Source organism: Mastigoproctus giganteus, chromosome 11 (genome assembly GCF_048544385.1).
Source record: "Mastigoproctus giganteus isolate SK-2022 chromosome 11, ASM4854438v1, whole genome shotgun sequence".
NCBI classification, from domain to species: domain Eukaryota; kingdom Metazoa; phylum Arthropoda; class Arachnida; order Uropygi; family Thelyphonidae; genus Mastigoproctus; species Mastigoproctus giganteus.
Genome location: NC_143585.1, coordinates 8,031,165 through 8,045,513, shown reverse-complemented (window position 1 = coordinate 8,045,513; position 14,349 = coordinate 8,031,165). Strand labels below are relative to the sequence as shown.

General features: G+C 41.5%; 1 protein-coding gene across 1 annotated transcript in view; it reads right to left on the bottom strand.

The window, feature by feature from the left end:
- The window catches only part of LOC150077675 (uncharacterized), a 60,956-nt gene extending 48,649 nt beyond the window's left edge, over positions 1 to 12,307 (bottom strand). The window contains exon 1 of the mRNA XM_090385201.1: positions 11,164 to 12,307. Coding sequence (XP_090241327.1) covers positions 11,164 to 12,307 — 1,144 coding nt within the window. The remainder of the gene's footprint in view (positions 1 to 11,163) is intronic.
- Positions 12,308 to 14,349: the final 2,042 nt, after the last annotated feature.

Sequence of the window (14,349 nt, the reverse complement as noted above, 5' to 3'; positions counted from 1 at the left end):
CCCCCCCTGGCACTGCTCCCCTTGGTACTCAGCGCCGATCTCAAATTCTACCATCGTTGAACCCCAAAAATCTTTTTACTTCCAAAGACATCGTTATATCTCTTTTCTTTGAGCTTCGATTTCATCTTTGAAAACAAGTTGAAGGGAATACAGTTTATGTAGTGTGGTTGGGAAGGGACTCACGGGCACTTCGATACTTGATCAGCTGTTCCGGGGCATACAAAGCGGCGTGTGCGGCCTGAAAACACCATCTTCAAACTCTGTCTTTGGAGATGGTGTTTTCAGGAAAAATTCGAAAAGTATGATCATTTTCAGAACTTTTTGGGTTGCACCTCATATATGGTGTTCTGAGTTCTGATCTTAATGAAGTACATTTCTGATTTCCGTCTTCAAATCTCCAGGTCCTTTATTTTTTAACTGTATCTGAATCCTCGTAGATTAACTACTTACTACCCTAAGGATACGACGATTCCTTCCTCTGATTCCTTTTGCTTCAAAGGGTACATCTGCTCTGATATTCCTTGTCAGAGAATTCCTAAATTTTGGAATCTCTTCTTTTTGACCTTCTCCTTAAAATCTCTCTACTCCATTCTGTCAAATTAATCTGTTGTTTCTATCGTTCTACCACTTCTACTGACCACTGAAAACTTTTTGCTTTCATTTCTTTGAAGCGCGACTATCTCAAATATAATTTTCCTAATAGTAAGATAATTTTCCTTGGAGATTTTAATGTTCATAACTCCAGCTGGTTTCAGTTTAACAGTCACAGGGACCCACCCGGTCGAGATGCTGAGGCATTCGCGATTGCGAAAATGCCTCACATAACTTGCTCATTTACCTACTGGAATACCGAACAATCGCAACCATTCGTCCCAATCAATAACAAAACTACGAATTCCAGCCACCTGGAAAGATTTGCGAGAGTCGCTCCATCTCTGCTCTTGAACACTCATAAGATAATAGTCGTATAAACACATTGACTCCTCCAATTCCCTCATAACAGCGGCGATATGGGTATATGGGTATCATCACTGATTGCAGTTCTAATTACCCTTGACCCTTTTCTCGCCAACAGTCCTTCAAAGCACACTGTAAATGTTAGTTGTCATGCAGGTGTTTTGGATCTCGACGCCACTTCAGCTTTGTGTTGTTTCGCTTTTCCAAAGGAACGTTCTATAACTTTTTTAAAACAATCAGAACATCACTTTGAATGAGTCTGTAGCATTTGATTCACACTATTATTTGTTTCATGTGTTGTCAGATTTCGAGTGTATTAGAAGTTAATTAGTTGGAAGGGGGCATGGTCAATAGCCGGCCATCATTAAAACGTTAATGTGGCAACAATTGAACACTACTGTACCACCAGAATTTAGAAATAAGATGGATTTTTGGATGATACAAAGACGATTGGTGGCGCTTTCTCTTCTCAGACTTTGAAAGAGTTCTTTACTTCATTTTAGCTTTCAACCTTCCAATAATGGAAGCGGAATCATCTGTTAAATCTGCAGCTGGAGCAATTATTTCGGTATTAGATTTACCTGGAGGATTTTCCTATTAAAATATATTCCAAGCATAGAGAACTGGTTTATTTTATTTTATTTTTGTTTTAATATCAAGTGATATTATGAGATAATAAAAGTAAGTCACAATCAGATTATTACTTTGATAAAATACGCGTTATACTATATTAATTCTCTATTTATTTTTTCTAATTTTATGTATGAAATTAATAAATAAAATAAAATTACTTTATTCAGGCTGTGATGTCTGTAATACATTAAATGACATCTTCCAATTGTCGCGTCTACCAAATGTCCTACTGACTGATTGGCACATTAGCACATAGTTTTTTCTCTGCAACGCCCACATCACTTGTCCATTCCCTCCAATAATCTATCTAGCTCTTCCTCGATTTTATTCAAACAACTCACTTCCACAACAACAGATGGAAGCTTATTCCAACAATTAACCACCCACTGGCTGAAAGCAAACCTCCGCACATCTATCCTGAAAACATCCTTTCTCAATTTGAATTTATGCCCCCTCAGATTACGGAATCTGAGCAACAGGAAGAACCTCAAGAGCATTGAGCATGCTCGATCCATTCAAAGTCTTAAATACCTCAATCAAATCACTTCGCAGGTGTCTAGTCTTCAGAGGCTGAAATTTGCGGAACTGAAGCCTTTCTTGGTAACAGCAACCCTTTGTTTCACTCACCAATCTTGTTGCCTTACTCGTTCCAGCAGCTCTACATCCTTCCTAAAATGAGGCCACCAGACCTATATGCAGTAACCAAAATGCGGCCTAACTATGGCCTTGTACAATGGGATAATCACCTCCTTTTATTCCTGCTAGCAAAGTTTCTGTACAACATTGACAAAACCCAATGAGTTGTCCCGGCAGTCTTCTTTGCACTGCTTGGAGAACTTCATATGTGACTACACAACTATCCCCAGGTCTTCTACATTGTCTACTGTCTTGTGTATGGTACCACACAGTTGGTACGTTACTTTGGGATTACTCTTACCTATGTGTGGAACCTTGCATTTGTCAAAGTTAAACTTCGACTCCAATTTCTCAGCACATCTGCCTAATTTTTTTATCTTAGATCTTGTTGCAGTAGCATACCCATACCTGTGAATTAAGCACCTTGCCAACCTTCATATCATTTTCAAGTTTAGATGTTCAGTCTGATGTCCCTTCATCAATATAATTAATAAATACAGAAAACAACAATGGGTCCAGCACTGATTGCTGAGGGACTCCACTGAGGGTCCATGAAGGGCAACGGCCATTGATAACCAAACAGTCTCCTACCACTCAATTATCCCTTTGTCCCTTGCAGTAACTTGCTTTGATGCCACACAGCTCTAATTCTGTTACACATAAAAGAATGTAGAGCAGTATTGTATGTGTATCAGTATCAAAAGCTTTCCTAAAATCCAAGTATATGATATCAAAATTAAATTTTGTATTCAGTCCCTTTGTTACTGCATTATAGTACCCAATCAGATTGGTCAGAGAAGATCGCCGCCTTAGCAAATATATGCTGTGACTGAAGTATAATTGCGCTCATATCTAGATGCTCCTGAATTATTCCTTTTACCAGTGACTTCATTACATTCTATGAACAGAAGTTAAACTAACAGGTCGGTAGTTACTTGTGTCACCCTTCGATCCCCCTTTGTGAATTGGAGATACATTCGCACATCTCAATTCAGCTGAGTCCTAGGATGCCCTCATAATCATGGCTAAGGGCCTGCTTACTTCCTTTGCCGCCTCCTTTAATGTAACTGGATAAATCTCATCCACCCCAGTTGCCTTTTTTATGTTTAACTTCAACAATTTCTTCTCCGCTTCCCTCTCAGTTACTAAAAAAATCATTTAGCTCCCTCCAATAAGAGTTTGATTGACTTCTGCCTTCCACTTCCCTACAGAATTGCTCATGTGTGAATACAGATGAAAAATATTCAAATACCTGAACACGATCATGAACGATCAGACCATAGACATCAAAAATACCGTGTGATTAAACCCTTTCTCTTTACTGTTGACATAAGTAAAGAAGTTTTTTGCCGTTTTTCTTTGCATTCTTTCCCAGAGACTTCCCGTAATCTGCTTAGGTTGCTCAAGCTCCTTTGCGACTTGATTGCAGACTTGTTTATATCCCATAGGTTTCTGTGTCATCTGATAATTTATAATTTACATCTTTTCTATCCCAAGTCTCATCAGTGCATGTAACATCCATTTACGTCCAAGTCTTGAACAGTACTTCTTAGTATGAAAAGCCCAGTTGCTTCCCATTTTGAATTTGCTGTTGCTAATATTATCAGTTGATATCCCTTTTCCGTATAGAGTTTAAATACTGCCTTAGACCACCGTGGTCGCCTTTACGAAAGCAATAACCCTTCCCTTTACCCCTAATGGTAGTTACCTCCTTGAGTAAATCCCACTTCAGCACACTGTGATCACTGCCACCTAGTGGTTCCTTTATCTGCAGATTCTTGATGCATGAAGAATCACTACTGATAATCAAATCAAGAGTATTACTCCCTCTAGTTGTCTCTCGAACATGCTGCTGCAGAAAACCGTCATCCAATAAATCCACAAAAGCCTTGTTGTTGTGTGCGTGACCAACCCGCAAATTCCAGTCAACACCAGTACATGCAAGTATACGTGCTCCTGTTCTTACCCTTAATCTGCGCATGTAGCACAGTGGTATCGTCACCGTCCTCCCCACACCGCGTGGAAAAGGCCCGGGTTCGAATCCCGTCGATTACGCGAGGAACTTTCGTGGGCTTTTTTCAATTCGTGGTTGAGTTCGCGGTCTCAGGCGTGGAGAGCAAGGTTTTTTCGTTCAGCTAAACATGCAACTTAAAGACAAAATAAATATATGTAATCAGTAATCATTTACGGGAAGACCCCAATGTAATAATTTGATTTTTTTTTTTTTTTTTTTTTGTTCTTACCCTCAGTTACCCGAACACAGCCCATGCATTTAATTGTTCCATGATGACTGACAGCAGTCCTTGAAACCCCCGACACCTTGCTTTCCAGGCTGCTGCCTGTTCAAATAGAACGAGTGCAAGAATTACTTGCACCTCTGCCTGTGGCGATTGCTAATCTTCGTCTGAGTATCCTCCCCCTCCCCAAAGCTTGAAATTTTCTGACCCTCCTAATACGGCCTCGATAGCGTTAGCGAATATTCTTGTACCCTTTCTATTTAAGCGAATCCCACCGTGTAAAAATAGTCGCTCCTGTTAACCAGCACACACCACACTGAGAAAACCTCTACCCTCCCACGAGCCTTGCACAATCTCTCCAGGGCCGAATTAATTTTCGAAGCTGTGAACAAGTACTCTTTTCTGCAGTGCCTCGACAGGATTGCAGGCATTGCTCTGTACAAGAAATTAAAAATTGAAGAAATCTGTTCTGATCAATAGGCTATGCAGACTAAACAATGTACAGCACTTAAGGACCGTTCGCCCTCGTCGGTAGTATAGTGGTTAAAACCACGGTCGTCTTATACCCAGTTGTGGACTCGAATCCGGTCAATGATGCCAAGAATTTTTATGGACTCTTTCACATGGCTGAGTTAATCTGCCTCAGACAAGAGATTTTCTTCCCGAAACTCGATTCTCGCCAGCAAACAGGCAAATCTATCACGCAATTTACAGACATAATATAGTGGTGCCTCGTAGCCTTGATTACTTTGGCGTTTAAAACATAAACTCACCAAGAAAAATTTAGAGACTACGTTTACAATGTATAGAAATAAAAGCCAGTCATTCTAATCATTCTTTCAGTGTGGTGCATCGTTCGCTAGGACGAGCTGGAATCCCCTCCCCAACCCCTTTCAAACGCCTCAAATGAATCATTGCTAGCGAAGAAGTAATCGAAGTGTCACTTTGGTCTTGACAAAAACGTAATCGGAGACTGTCCTCGCTCGAGTGACGCGCAACTATTTCGACCCCGTGCGCAGGTCTCACCTCAGTAACAGTACTTTTAATGACAGCTTCCGAACTTCGGTGAGACTTTGAAAAAACTTGGTCCTTTCTTTAAGACTCTCTCGAAAGCGTCGAAGACACCCGAGAGCTTTCTATCGGCAAGTTCTTTCGTACAAACCATTAATCAAAACCTCTGCACATGCAGAAGAAACGTTGTGGTGCATTGTAAGCAAACTCCCACGCTTTGAAGCGTGGGAGTTTGCTTACAATGGGCAGAATTAAACAAATCTAGAGAAAACTATAGATGTAGTTTTTTTTGTTTTTTTTCTGAAACCTCTTCGGGCGAAACGTTTCATTCTTTTTATTAGTTTGATTCTGATCCTGTATTGGAAAATTTTTGGTTTCGTATTTCAGTATAGCAACCAGAGTGCTCATTTAACGTTGGGAGGGCTACAATCCTTGTGGTAAATTACCATTACTGTATTTCCACAAGATTAAAATTTCTCGCAGTGTTGAAACTTTCACCACACAGAGTTCCGCAGGTGGTTCTGAAGTATTATTGTACTGTGTTTGTAAATTGATGTTTTTCGGATTTAAAACCAGCATTTCCATCGAGGGAACCTTTCGATGATCGGTCCGAGGAGAGGATAGGATGCTTTTTTCTCCCGGAAATTCCAGTTTTAAGTCCAGTTGTTGTAATAGGGTTTTAGGAGCATCGGCAACTAAAGCCACATTGCGCTGTGTACTTTGTCTCTAAATTGCGTATGTCCTCTGGTCGATTTTCCTTTTGCTGAGCCGACCGGGCTAGCCGAGTGGGTAAAGTACCTGCCCGGCAACCCAAAGGTCGCGGGTTCAATTCCCGCCTCGGGCTTGGATCAAAGTACTACAAAAACCTTGGGAGGTGCAATATGGCCACAGACGCCGATGCGCCAACAACTACCAAATCAAAAAAACCAAATCAAACCTTTTGCTGAACGAAAAACCCGAATTCCCCGGGGGGAAGAAACCATGCTACCTTCGCCTGAGGCCGATTAACTGAGCCACGTTGTGAAAAAAGGCCCGTAAAATTTCCTCACGTCATCGACGAGACTCGAACTCGGGTCTTTTCCACCCGACGGGGAGGAAGCCGATCCTACCAACTGTGCTACACACGAGGATTTTAATTAGCAAATCTGCCACAGAAAACGGGCAATTTAAGGACGTATTATGAACGGCACAATACGGCCTAAGTTACTAATGCTCCTGAAACCCTACAGCCAACCATTCTTCATAATTTTTTTCTCTGATGGCACACTAGAAACACCGAGCAAAAAAAAAAAAAAACAAAAGATAATTTTGCTTACTTATTTCTGTTTGATAAAAATATCCAGATTTTCGCCAAATTCCAAACATGCAAAGAAACACCCAAGTCAACTATAACCCCGAGTTAACAATCTTACAGAACATAAGCCACTGAAAACAACCTCCAGAACGTACGAATCCATATTTCAACCATAGGACCGCATTTAGTGCTACAAAGAAAGTGAATGATCTCTCTAAAAATTATTATCTGTTTTATCTGTTATTTGTTTATTAACCTTAGGTTCACCCCTTGAACAGCCAGTGGGCTTGGAGGGTGTACAAATATATATTTTATACACAGCATAAAATTTTATACAAATTTTCTATATTTAAAATAGACATTGTTTAGAAAATGATATTTATTTAATGGCAAGCAACGATTAACTTTAAAATAAAATTGATATTAAATTGACATTGTAATTAAATTATACACAGCTTGACCTACATTTCATTTCATTTCTGTAATTGTCGTTACAACTTGTTTAGCTTTTACAATATATTTTTGCATTAAAATATTTACATTGCTGATAGAAATAAAGCTTATATTTTAGAGTAGTTGTGGTGATTTGGTCCAGATTTCATCGATAATTTGGCTTCTGTATCTTCTGTTTTCTCCAAAGTTATTTGGATCCATGGAGAAGATGCTCAAGTGTTGAATCATGTTACACAGGAATATTCCTTTTAAGGAGTTCAGGGTAGTGAGCTTCATTCTAAGCGGACGTTGCCCGCTCTGGTGGTTTCTATTGCTTGCTTTGGGAAGTGAGATAATATCTTCTATCGATGAGGCATCAATCTGACGGGTTAACAGCTTAAAGAATGTGGAAAGGTTTTTTTTTAAGAACAGTGAGCGTCCAGGGGGTCATGCCTAGATTGACTAGAAGAATAGATTTGGAGATGGTGAACGGGTTCCCTCCCAGACGGTTCAGCCACCGCAGAATCCAGTATTCCAATCACCAAGAATCTGTTACGCAGAGAGGCAGGTGCTGAGGACCAGATTTCAGATGCATATAAAGGTATAGGAGTGAGAAACAGATCAATGTATTGACAAAGCAGATTGATGTTGTGGCAGCCTACGAGCTCCTGGCGGATAGCCCAAAATGCAGCCTAGGTCTTCTTCTTTGTCTTCAGGAAGTGATCTTTGAAATTTAAATCTTCATCCCACGTTAACCCTTGGTCAGTATGCGATGATACTTTTGGAATCGTCTCGCCATTAACTACAACTCGGATGTCATTCCTGAACTTCCTCTTCGTAATTGTCATGTGGGCTGACTTCTCATTGTTTAATTGGAGTCTAGCTAACTGTAAAAAATCTATTAATTGGTAAATTTGATTGATTGGAGGTTTGATTGTTAATTTATTGAAACTGTTTGGGGTTTTTTGAAATAATAAAAAATTTTAACTCACCGGCCAAGGAACAGAAATTTGGATGTGCAGCAAGGAATGGTTTAAATAGAATTGCAAAGAGGGTAGAGTGTAGAGTGTAGTGTGTGTTTAGTATCAAACGGCACCAGGGGTTCCCCCCATCTCCGAGGGCTATACATTGTGGGTGTGAAACAGAACACTGTCAATGCCAGAGGTTTAAAACTATATGGATTTTGTACATGTGTAGTGTCGTGTACCGTTGTTCCTCTGGTCATTTAGCCGCTGGGCCCCTAATGGGACCCAACGTTGTCCACACTCTGCCTCGTGGAGGCAGACCAGGTACACCAGTATTATAGTTATTTACTCTGGCAGGTCCTGCCACCTAATTTCCTGAGATTTCAGTGGCAAGGACCTTAAAAAAAATAATAAATAAAATAATAAATAAATAAATAAATAAATAAAAATAAAATAAATAAATATTAAAATAATAATAATAATAAAAAAAATAATAATAAATAAATAATAATAAAAAAAACACGTTATAGTTATGGGTCAGCCAAAAAGAAGTACTATTTATGCAAATAAATGTTGTTAAGTTTTTGGGTGTAGGGCTCAAGCAATTCAACAATGGTTCAGACACTAGTAATTATAATTAAAAGAGAGAGAGAGAGGGGTGGGGAGACTGAAGGCTGGGGGGAAAAGACAGAAATAAGGGGTCCATAGAGAAGATGACCCTCAAATCAGTGGCGCAGGCCCATGCCCCACCAGAGGGAAGAGAGGGGCGGCGAGGGGAGGAGGAGACCAGAAGTCACCTCCCCCTCCCGCCCGTAGAGTGCAGGCAAAGGGCCACGCAAGGAAGCGTAGCTTAAAAAAAAATTCTATAGAGTCCCAAAGGAAGGTCCTGTATCTCGGTGAGAGCCAGTTTCGTTGAGTCCAAGGATAGTTAGTTTAGTCGTGGTGCCTGTTCTTGATCCCTGTAGATAGCAATAAGTGTCCTCCTTCGGGTGAACAGTCCCTGGGCGAATTGTCAACTCCTTATACTCCTCTTGCGAGTCCAACAGGTTTGATTCCCTGTCGCGAGGGAAGTAAGTCAGCTTTGTCATCAGGAGGCAGCGGAGATCCTCATAATTTTCACAGTTGTACATTATGTGAGACCATGTCTCCACTTCCCCACAGACACAGCGGGGATCGTTTACTAATTTAAAACTTTTTAGTTTGGCATTCAGGGTCCCATGACCTGTTAAAAGATACGTAGTGTACAGTCCAGGGTGAAACCATGATGGTGCTTTTGGGTATAATCTTCCGACATCAGGCAGAAATTTCCTCGTTATTTCCCCTTTTGTGGATTCTGACCACCTATCCTGCCAGACCTGCTGCAGGTGGGTGGCGAGTTTTGTTTTCTCTCTTTTCAGGTTTCCTGTAGGGTCAATGGAGTGGCCCAGGAAGGTGCAGGGAAGCCCTTTTGCGAGATGCTGCACCATGGCACAACGCACCACCGCTAGGTCAAGGGGGAGTGCTTCCGCCAGAACCTGCAGAGCATGTGTACCCACAGTGCAGCAGGCCCGTTTAATAGAGAGGAGTATTGTCCGTTGGATGGAATCGAGTGTCCTTCTGTTAACTGCAGTAGTTGCTTTCTGGAACCAGATGGGTGACGCGTAAGTTATGGCTGGTATAAATGTCGTTTTGTAATACAGTCCCAATTCTTGTAATACAGTCCCAATTGAGCTATTCTTGAGACGAGGGCAGAATATCTCCTGATTTTCTCTCGGATATGTTTCAAGTGTTGAAAGATTGGTTCTTGTCCAGTATGATTCCTATTTCATCTCACTGAGTAGTTTGATAGTTGTATTTTCTACTTTAATTTGCGGTGGTCTACAGAGATTTAATGTTCCTTTCAGTAGCATTGAGTAGGTTTTCCCCGGTGAGATCTTAAGAAAATGGACCTTCATCCAGTCTTGTAGAATTTGAATTGCTCGATTTGCCTGGGTTTCCAATTGAAGTCGATTGCCTGCGGCAACAGTCAGTATCAGGTTATCTGCAAATGCCTGTGAGTGGACTTCCCCCAAGTCGAAGGACAGAAACTCATCCAATACCATACTCCAGAGGAGTGGTCCCAGTACCGATCCCTGGGGGCAGCCCCTGTAAACAGATCTGGTCAATTTCTTATACGGAGTCGCTACTTGTATTTTTCTCTTGGATAAATATGACTTCATTATTTTCTAAAGGTTGATGGGTGTTTTTGCCTTCCGCAGTCTGGCCAGGACGCTCGGCCACCAAATGGTGTCGAATGCCCCAGCAAAATCGACCGAAATAACCAAGAAGTACTTCCTATCACAAGCAGCAGCCAAACTAAGGAGGCTGTTGAGAGCATCCACTGTTGAGGTTCCGGGTTTGAACCGAAACTGTGTGGGCATCACCAGATTTGCAGCTTCATAGTGGTGCAGGAGTCGCTTGTGAACCATCTTTTCAAGGAGTTTACTAGCAACTGGGAGCAGGGAAATTGGCCGGTATGATTCGGTTTGTTCTGGTGGCTTCATTGGATTTTTTAGAATTAATTTGACGTTGGCCATTTTCCAGTCGGCTGGAAAGACTCCAGTCTTCAGGCATATGTTGAAGAGGTTTAGTAAAGTCTGCAGAGAGATGTCTACTACTTTTTTAATAATCTCAGGCTCCAGAAGATCTGGGCCTGGGCATTTTTTATTCCTTATTTGTTGCGCTGCCTGTTGTAGTTCTAGGGCAAAAGGTGGTTCCATTTGGTATATGTGATATGTTTCATTTCCATCGCAGATCTGCAGTTGTTCTGGTAGTTGCGGGTGTGCTGGTTTTTGGAAAATCACATTGAGGACGTTGGTGATAGACTGTTCCCAGGTGGTGGCCAATGTTCCCTGCGGGGTGCGGGCGGAGGTCATGACCTCACCCCTGGGGAGTTTATTCGTAGTGACTTTGTACACCACCCCCCAGGGGTCGGCATTTCCAGTCGTGCTGACTAATTGCTTCCAGGCCTTCTGCTTACTTTTTCGTATTAACTCAGTGTACCTGTTTCTCACTGCTGCGTATCTTTGTCTGAGTGCTGTTACTTCCACTTCCGGCCAGGTACGTCTTGCCCTTTGGAATTGTTTTCTTGCCTTTATGACTTCTCTTCTGAGGTTCTGTGTGTCCCGAGTCCACCAAGGGACTGCACCAGGTGTGGGCAATTTTTGCTTCATCGCAGCCTCACTGGCCGCTATTATGGTCTTGGTAATTTTTCTCTGGATGTCGTCTGGGTCTTCTTGTCCATCCGCTTCAATGCGGTGTTGGCATAAGGTTCGAGTCAGCAGTTCCCCAAAGAGTCTCCAGTCAGCTTTGTTTACTGCAAAGCGGTTAAGCATCTGTTTGGCTATTGGTGTTCCATATAGAGATCGGTTGATTTGGAAGGTAATCACTCTGTGGTCAGACGTGGTCCAGGAGTCTTGGACTGTCCAGCCAGTTATGTGTCCTGCAAGGTTTCCGGTGGCAAGGGTGACGTCAATTGTTGCCTCCCACAGAGTGTTACAAAACGTAGGAAGGTGGTGAAGCCTGTTTAGGACTGTCAAGGGAGAATTCGCCAGGAACTCCTCAAGACGCTGCCCATTTCCGGTGCCCCTTCTGTCCGGTGTTTGGCTATGCCAAGCCGGGGAGCGGCAGTTTACATCCGCCCCTACCAAGATCCGTTGGTCTGGGAGAGTGTCCAACACCACCTGGAGGTATCTCGTGGCAAATGTTATTTCTTCCCCCGGCCTACAAGGCAATCGCGTAGAAGGATTCAGGGGTGATATTATATGGGCACAAGCAGCCCAGCCTGTGCAAAGTTGTGTGATACGCGTGGCAGTAATGGCTGGTTTGCGGATCACTATGGCCGCTTTTGGGGTCTCATTCTCAGCCTGTATGATTTTATATGCTATTGGATAGCCTCTTACTTTTTTGGAGTGGGTGTAGGGTTCCTGCAACAAGAGGATGTCGGCATTTTCCTCGTCCGCTATTTTTCTGAGTTGTTCAGGCACTGCTCTGGCATGGTGTGCGTTTTGTTGTAGTATTAACAGCTTGGTTGTATCGAACTTTTTAATTTGTATTGCCATAAGCAAAGAGGGTATTCCATTTTGACCTCCATTACGAATTCCATTCCCTGGGCCGAAGCCCATCCATGGTTAATTCATCAATGGGATTTTGTCTAGACTCGAAAACCTACTTTATTAATTAACAATTAAACGGCGAACGTAAAATAACTCAAAATTTAACGCAATCAACGCTTGGCAACTCAGCCTCGTGCCAGAAAAACAATCTTTAGAAATCTGTTGTACCTTGACTGTCTTAATGGCCCGAGTTCCCATCCCTGCCGCGGGGAGGCGTGCCACCACTATCTAGCAATAACCTTCTTCGTCTTTTAAATACATTATCAATATAGACGTTAAAATAGCAAAACAATCGTCTATCATTAAACATTATATAAAGGATCTCCTTCCTCAAAATTCCGATAGATAGCTCCAAAGTACTTCTCAAATCCACGTATAATCCACAATTCAGCATGACATGTTCAGACGTTTCGTTCTCTCCGCATGAGCACAAGCCTGTATTGTGAAGCCCAAGTTGGTAAAGCCGTAAAGCCAAACCATGTCCTGTGATGACAAATGTGGCTTGTAAACCAAATTGCATCCAACTTTTATTTTTAAAATTCACTATGTCTACCTTTGGCAAGAACATATAGGTCTGTCGACCTTTCTCAGAATTATCCCACTGCTCTTGCCATCTTATTTTTATTTCATTCATAAATCTCTTTTTCTCATCCCTCACATCTGCACTAGTATATACTTTACTTGCATCCAGACAGGTGCTCATGCCACAAATAGTCTTTCTTATGTTTCTCTTGGTTAAGTATGAGAGCCCAGCCAGCAACACTTCATAATAAGCAGGCATTTTACCAGCTATAACTTGTCAAGCATCAGAGGAGACCGTCCGACATGCCCTCGTGATACCTAACAGAGCAAATCTCTGTGCCTGTACTAGATACTTTTGAATTATTACATTTTCAACTCTATGTACCCAAGCTCCGGCACCATAATTTATAATAGGTACAAATATACATTCATACAACAAATTTAGGGATCTTCCTTTTATTCCCCAATCCTTTCTTATAACTCTTCGGAGCTTGGCGTACAGCACATTAATCTTACTTTTGAGATATTTAACATGCTCCGTAAAAAATAATCTTTCTTCTAACTTTAATCCTAAATATTTCACCACTCGGGCATATCTTACCGGTCCCCCCATCAACTTCACACTTGGCGCTCTATTCATACTTAACCTTCCTTTTAGAAGCATCTGAACTGTCTTAGCTTCAGAAATATGGAGACTATGTTTTATTGTCCATTCCTGTAATTGCCTTAACGCCTCATTGGCTTTACTTTCAATCATTGATCTTGCATTGCCTTTCACGACAATCACCAAATCATCGGCATACGCTATTTTATCTATGTCAGAATCCATTAATAAATATTCATCAAAAACCATATTCCAGGCATAAGGGCCTACAACCGAGCCCTGAGGACATCCCCTTGTAATCTTTTTAACAACTTGACTATATTTATTTTTAACAATCACTTCTCTTTTTGAGAAGTAGTCTCTAAAAACATTATTCAGACTTGTATCATTAATTTCACTTATTCTGGTGAGAACACTTTCCCAGCGGAGATGGTCGAAAGCTCCTTTAAAATCGATAAAAATCGCTAAAACATATCTTTCAACACTCCTTTCAACTATTTGCATTAATTTACAAATTGCGTCTTCAGTTGCCAAACCTTTCTTATACCCATATTGGCTCTAAAAGTGAAGTTGGAAATTATCGACCTGTCAGTCTGACTTCAGTAGTAGGGAAAATCATGGAGGCAATGATCAAGGGTGGAATTCAGGATCATTTGGATCGAATTGAAATTCTCAAGGATACTCAGCATGGTTTCGTAAAGGGAAAATCATGTTTAACAAATCTGGTTCGCTATTTCGAAAGGGTCACTCACGAGCTGGATTTAGGGAATAATTTCGACATTGTTTATTTAGATTTCAGCAAAGCTTTTGACTCAGTCCCACATGAGCGGTTGCTTTATAAGCTGGAACAGTTTGGAATCACTGGGAAAATCCTTAGATGGATAGAAGGATGGCTTCAGGGCAGGAGGCAGAGGGTTGTGATAAA